The sequence below is a fragment of the Chiloscyllium plagiosum genome, chromosome 41 (assembly GCF_004010195.1).
Source record: "Chiloscyllium plagiosum isolate BGI_BamShark_2017 chromosome 41, ASM401019v2, whole genome shotgun sequence".
Taxonomy (NCBI): domain Eukaryota; kingdom Metazoa; phylum Chordata; class Chondrichthyes; order Orectolobiformes; family Hemiscylliidae; genus Chiloscyllium; species Chiloscyllium plagiosum.
In genome coordinates this window covers 5253516-5260678 of record NC_057750.1, presented here as the reverse complement: position 1 = coordinate 5260678, position 7163 = coordinate 5253516, and the positions used below count along the sequence as shown (strand labels likewise).

The following is a 7163-nucleotide window of genomic DNA, read 5'->3' as shown; positions in this document are numbered from 1 at the left end:
TGGACCCAATATACCGGCCACTACAGCGGACAGCTGAAACTGACAACCGGAAGCGGCAGGGACAGGCCACTATAAATGCCGGAGGAAACACCACAGAAGCGCTTCACAGGAGGCTCCCAAGCACTGAGGATGTCACCTAGACAGGGGACGAAACGTTTGCAACAAAAACTTCCAGCTCGGCGAACAGAACCACAGCAATGAATCCTTTTTAAACAAATATATCGGCATAAGCTATGATGCAATGAAATGCTTAATATATCGGCATAAGCTATGATGCAATGAAATGCTTATCTAGTACATAGGATTATACAGATGTCACACAGAAACAGGCCATTTGGCCCAACCAGCCAATGCCAGTGTTTGTGCACCTGTTGAACCACCTCCCTTTTTACCTCCTTTTTCATCATAGCCTTTATTTCCGTCTTCTTCCTAGGACTTGACTATTCCACTTTAAATTCAACTGTGCTAGTTACTTCAAACACTCACTGTGGTAAAGAATTTAAATGTAATGGTGCAAAGGCTTATCGAATTTTCAGTCACAAAAGTTTGTGTTTAAAATGTGCGTCGTTCTGTTCTGATCCACTTTCACTGTGAGGATTAGTATTAGCTGCTTCTACATTGCTCCAATGCAAATTACCTGTCAGCTTGCTGGTCTGGACTAGCTATTCGCAACAACGGAGTCAACGTGCTTGGCTCTCTGTGACATGCTGGAATATTCAGTGATCTATCTGGCTTGCCTGCACAAGTGAATTTGGTAATTCTTCTTTGGTTTTGTTGGATAATCTAGGTCCTGGGATCTTTATAAGGCAGAAGATACTGTCAGCCATTGGTGTGCTCCATGAGTTAGTGGGTAGCACATTCGCCTTTGAGTCAGACGATTGTGGTCTGGGCTAACACTTCAGTCCTGAGGCAGACCTGCAGTGCGGGAGATGTGGTCTTACAGATGAGATATTAAGCCATGGCTTCATGTGCCCCATTGTGCTGCTTTGAAGAAGAGCCGGAGACCTCTCCCTGCTGTCCTGGTCAATATTCATCCCTCAGTCAGTATCAAAGTAAAACAGGGGAAAGTGAGGACTGCAGATGCAGGAGAGAAGAGTCAAGAGTGTGGTGCTGGAAAAGCACAGCAGGTCAGGCAACATCCGAGGAGCAGGAAAGTCGATGTTTTGGGCAAAAACCTGATGAAGGGCTTTTGCCCGAAATTTCGATTTCCCTGCTCCTCAGATGCTGCCTGACACGCTGTGCTTTTCCAGCACCGCACACTCAATCGAAATAAAACAGATTTGTTGTATCACCACATTTGCTGCTATGTTTTCTATGTTACAACAGTTTATTGGCTATAAAGCATATCGGGACAGTCAAAGACCATGAAGTGTGCTGTTTAAATGAGGGTTTTGTTTTACTTGCGACATTCAGAGATTAATACAACATGAAGACACCTGTGGTGTGCTTTAAGGTGTTGTGCAATTTATTTGCTTTTTTTAAAGCATCTGAGTGTTTAATGTTGAGAGCTAACTGTGCTCAATGACAAGAGACCTTTGAAGTCAACACTTTTTTGTGGTTTGGAGTATGTCTGGTTGAAGGGGTTAGTGAAGGAACACTAGTCTAGGCTAGTAGAGAATCTGTACATAGGAGGGCTGTGCATTTCTTTGATCAGAAGATTGTCGTGCTATCTCCTTCTTTCTTCCTTTGAGCCAGTTTCTTTGAAGTGTTTTTATTCTGTCCCTCTAATCATGTCTGGTTGCATCCAAAAGGATTCTTGAATGTAAAATGCTCTGAGGGAAGGCCGCTGAAAAATAAGCTTTATTTATGTAAAGTACTGTCTTGATGGAACTATATCATTAGTCAGGGATGTTTTAATTCTAGCCCTGCAAGTTTAGCCTCAAATGTTTTGCAGTACACCATACTGGGCCTGTGGAACATTTATATTTGCACTTTCTATCACTAGTTAAAGTTGTGTTCACTAGACAATCAAGGACCCACTGAGTAACAATTTTCTTTGTTTAAAACTCATTCACATGAAGCTGAGGAAATTATTATATCACGATCTGAATAAATTGATCAGTGTGAAATTATAGAATCATGGAATAATCCAGCACAGGTGGAGGTTATTCTTCCCATTGTACTGTGGTAGTTCTTTGGAATCCACACTGTATATCAGAACAGAAGAGGTTGTTTTGCCCCTCAAGCCTGTTCGATATTTAGTGCGGTCATGACTGAATTTAGCATACTTGCCTTTGCCCCATAACCCTCATACATTTGGTTATCAGAAACCAATGATTTGTTGGATTTAAAATTAACAATCTATACAGCACCAGTTTACTCTAGGAAAAGAATTTCAATTTCCACTATCTTTGTGTGCACAAATGTTTACTCCTGAAAGTCTGGCTCAATTTTTAGGCTGTACCCCTAATACTAACACTCCAGTCAGCAAAATAATTTGTTTACAACAGCATATTTGTTGGGCACCTTTTAACACAATAAAGTGTCCCAAGGTACTTCACAGGTGCTTTTTAAAGTGAAATATGGTATGAGTCACAAAGGGGGTACCAGATCATGTGACCAAAGGCTGGGTCAAAGAAGTAGATTTTATGACCCCTCTCATTTTCCCTTAATACCTTTTCTCTTTTTTTCTCATTGGCTATGGAGATCGCTGGCAAGGCTAGCATTTATTGCACATCCTTAATTGCCCTTGAATTGAAAAGCATTTTAGCCCATTTCAGAGTGTAAATAAGAGTCAATCACATGATTTGTATCTGGAGGCACATGTAGGCCAGACCATGTAAGAATGGCAGATTTCCTTCCCTAAAGGACATTAGTGAACCAGGTAATGTTTTCAACAATAGGTTAATTGAGACTACCTTTTATATCCAAGATTTGTTAACTGGATTTAAATTTCACCAGTTGCCACAGTGGGATCTTAATCCCTGACCTCAGCATATTAACCTAGGGCTCCAGGTTGCTAGTCCAGTGACATTGCCATTACACCACTGTATTTCCCCAGACTCCAAATCTTGGATCAAATCACCCATAACCTTCTAAATTAGGAATATTGATATGCAGAGGGATCTGGGGTTTGTAGGTTCATACATCACTGAAAGTGATAGCACAGATGGATAAGATAGTAAAAAAGGCCCAAGACATGCTTGCCTTCATTGGCACCTGATGAAGGAGCAGTGGTCTGAAAGCTAGTACTTCCAAATAAACCTGTTAGACTATAACCTGGTGTGTGAATTTTAAGTTCATTAGAAGGGGTATTGAGTTATGCTGCAGCTTTGTAGAACTTTAGTTAGGCCACATTTGCAATATTGCATACAGATCTGATCTGGATGCTTTGGACCAGGTACAGAAAAGGTTTACCAGGATGTTGCCTGGCATGGGGGATTTTGGCTGTGAGGAAAGGTTGGATAGACTGGGTTTATTTTCACTGGAACGCAGGAGGTTGAGGGACAACCTGATAGAAGTTTATGGCCTGGATAGAGTGGAAAGTATAAGGCTTTTTCCCCAGGTTGGAGGGGTCAGTTACTAGGGGACATGGATTCAAGGTGTGGGTTTTTTTTATTTTGGGAGGGGCATGGAGGAGAGAGAAGGGGGAGATGTTTAAAAAGATGTGTGACGTAAGTCTTCCTCTCAAAGGGTGGTGTCCAGAACACACTGCCAGAGGAGATGGTGGAAGCAGACACATCAGCAGCATTCAACAAACAGCTAGACGAATGCATGCATAGGAAGGGAATAGAGGAATATGGATCCTGGCCATGAAGACAGTTTTAGTAGGAAAGGGCAAAATGTGTCAGAACAGGCTTTGTTCTGTGTTCTAGGGAATGCAATTTTGGTTCATGTATTTGCTCCTTATAATTTAACCCTTTTAGTTTAGGTATTATTCTTGTGATTGTATCTGCACTTCCTTTAACATGTGGTATTTAGAAATGAGCACCAAGCTTTGTATAGTTTGAAGTATGACCAGTAACCCCTTGTATTTTGTCTTGCAGCATTAGGGTGTCTAGTCCAATAATGAGTAGCTTGAATGGCCTTAGACTGCCGAAGAGAGTCAGTTACAGCTTCAGCCACTGACTATCCTCCATTTGAGCTAGTGGGGAGGTAAAAGGATATGGTTTTGATAGTTTTCTGCTCTGATGGTCAGTTGACACTTATTGTCTGAGGTGTAGGTGAAAATTTTTTACTCTCTGGTATGGAACTAGAGGACTACAGGTAACTTTTTTTCCCAAGAGAAAAGTACAAAGGTACAAAAGTTTGGCATTCTTAATGTCCGTTCACGATCTTGTATTTCAAGCACCACTCATACCATCACTGAGACTGTTGATCTGTTTCCACCTGTTATAACTTTGCCCCTGTTTCACTTTTGGTGAAGCATTTGTGTGTTTGTTTGTTACCTGTAGACTTGGTTATTCGAAGACACTCCTGGTTGGTCTCCCATCATCTGCCCTTTGTAACTTTTAAGGTCTTTCAAAACTCTGGCCTTGTCTTAACTTGTCACCTCTGTACCTACTGATCCACATTTGCTTCTAGCTGAGCGTCATTTTGATTTTAAAATTCTCATCCTTCGTTTCACATCTCTCCATGGCCTCCCCCATCCCTATAATCTCCTCCAGTCCTATAATCCTCTGTGATCTCTGTTGACCTCTAAGTCTGGCCTTTTTGTGTGTTCCTGATTTTGATTGTGCCACTATTGGTGGCCATGGTTTCAGCTGCCGAGACCCAATACTCTTAAAATTTCCGGCTGTTCTATCTCACTTTCCTCCTTCAGGTCACTTATCTAAGCTCAACTGTTTTGGTCATTTGACTTAATAATTTCTATTGTGACTTTGTGTGATATTTTGTTCTATAACATACCTGTGGTGTGCCTTGGGATGTTTCATAATGTTAAAGTGCTATCTCAATGCAAGTTGCTGTTGTTGGCAGAATTGTGCCCCATGAGAGAGTACCTTTGTGAAATGAGGGTGAAAAGAGAACAATTTTAAAATAAAACCTGTGATACTGATGCTGACATGGTGCCTCTTCCCTCAACCTCTCACCCACCTTTCCTCTCCCCACCCCTCCTTTGCAGGCAAGTGAACACGATATTCTGAAGGCTGTGATTAAATGGGCAGAAAACCAGCTGGCAAGGCGTCTGTCGGATGAAGGTAAGTTATGTGCAGGTGTACTGAGTGCAGTGGAGACTTGCTAAGCTGAAGCCCTGGGGTGACTTGCTGGTTCAGGTGCTAGAGACCACTTGCTTTCTACTCTGCATGCTGAAAGTCCCTGTTGTTAACTTCATAGTTTTGAGCTGGTGTCTGTCCATAGTCACTGCTGGTGTTTACAGTGAAAGAACATTCTTGTAAAGTTTGGCTGTAAAAAGACAATGGGGATTTAAAAAAATACACTTGTGCGTGCTTTTTCTATTGCTCTCGCATACCCCTCCCCACAAAAAAACCCAAACTCCAGCCTTGAAGTAGACAGGTGGTCTTGTAAGATGCTGTCACTTCCCAGCTCCATTCTTCTTTTTGATTGTTTTTGATTTAAGGAAGAAAATGAAGGTATTCCTTTTCCTCTGTTGTGGGGTGCAGATCTGTTAACTTGGGTAACAAATGGCTCAAGTGTTGGACTGAATTACACCAGTGGTGAGCATTCAATCCCCAAACTGGCTGTGTTAGTTCACGGAGGTGGGGAGCATGTCTACTTTCCTTTCCCTGTGTTTAATGTGGAGTTACACTCCTCAATCTACCTGCAAGTGCAGCTCCAAGCCACACACCATCCTGACCTGGAAATATACCAGCCTCACTGCTGCTGGGCCAAATCCTGAAATTCCCTCCCTAACAGCGCAGTAGGTGTGTCTGCACCATATGGATGTCAGCTGTTCAAGAAGGTGGCTCACCTTTGTGCTCTCAAGGGGATAATAAATGCTGACTTAGCCAATGATGCCCACATCCCATGAAAGAGTTTTTAAAATGTCAAGTTACTTGGATTTCCCTCTGTTAGAGATAGACCTATGATAGCCCTTGTGGCCTGCGCCTAATTGTCTACTTAGTTACTTCTGCTTCATTATTATTTTAGTCTACATTCCTCCCACTCTCTCTTACTGCCACCCCATCCGAAAAGCTTTCAGTCTTAATATCTCCTGTTGTGGACCAATGACAAACCTTTGGCTGATAACATTCGTGTGAAGTGATGCGTGATCTTTGCTTACACTGAAGGTGTGATATTAACAAAAGATAGAACATAGAACAATACAGCACAGAACAGGCCCTTCGGCCCACGATGTTGTGCCGAACATTTGTCCTAGCTTAAGCACCCATCCATGTACCTATCCAATTGCCGCTTAAAGGTCGCCAATGATTCTGACTCTGCCATTCCCACAGGCAGCGCATTCCATGAACTCACGACTCGCTGAGTAAAGAACCTACCCCTAACATCTGTCCTATACCTACACAACCTTAATTTAAAGCTATTATCCTCTGTGAGAAGAAATGCACCGTCACCTATTGATATGAACAAGAGTTGAACATAGGGGCTCAGGGAAGAGTGAATGGCCACGATATAAAGGCAATATTTGACTGAGGGTGTCATCGGGACAACCTATATATTTGAGCTGAATGGGAATTAGGTGTAACCTCCCGACTCGTTGGGGTCTTTCAGAGTACAAAGAAAGATGCTTGAGATCAATGGTCGACAGTCTTCTCAGTCCCCGGACATTTCTTCAGGAGATCCTTAGGTTAGTTCCTTAGCACAAACACCTTCAGCTGTTTCATCAATGTCTTTCGCCATCACAAGATCAGAAGTTGGGAGGGTTACTGAAGATCACACAATGTTCAGAACAATGTGCCCCTCACCCCCTCAGCTCCTGAACCAATCTGTGTCCATGTGCAGCAAAACCTGGACAAAATTCAGTCATGTGCTGTTAAAGTGCCTGTGACATTCATACAACAGCACGGACAGATACTGTACATTTCCACAGTTAAAAGAGAAGCTCATTCAGCATCTCAAGCTTGTTACGCACTGATATTTGGAAGCTATTCAGCCCATCGAAATTACTGATCAAGAAGAGGGACAACACATTCAATTCTCCTGCCTGTTCCAAGGAAGAGGTTGGGTCTGGTCAGCACATCGAGCTGTTAAATAGGAGCAGGCAGAGCCCAATCAGGCGCTTGAACCTATTCCATGTAACCAAG

At 42.5% G+C, this 7163-nt stretch overlaps 1 protein-coding gene across 1 annotated transcript in view; it reads left to right on the top strand.

Moving 5' to 3' along the window:
- Window positions 1–7163, top strand: part of LOC122542775 (BTB/POZ domain-containing protein 7-like) — a 74047-nt gene that overhangs the window by 30117 nt on the left and 36767 nt on the right. The window contains exon 5 of the mRNA XM_043680808.1: window positions 5063–5138. Coding sequence (XP_043536743.1) covers window positions 5063–5138 — 76 coding nt within the window. The remainder of the gene's footprint in view (window positions 1–5062; window positions 5139–7163) is intronic.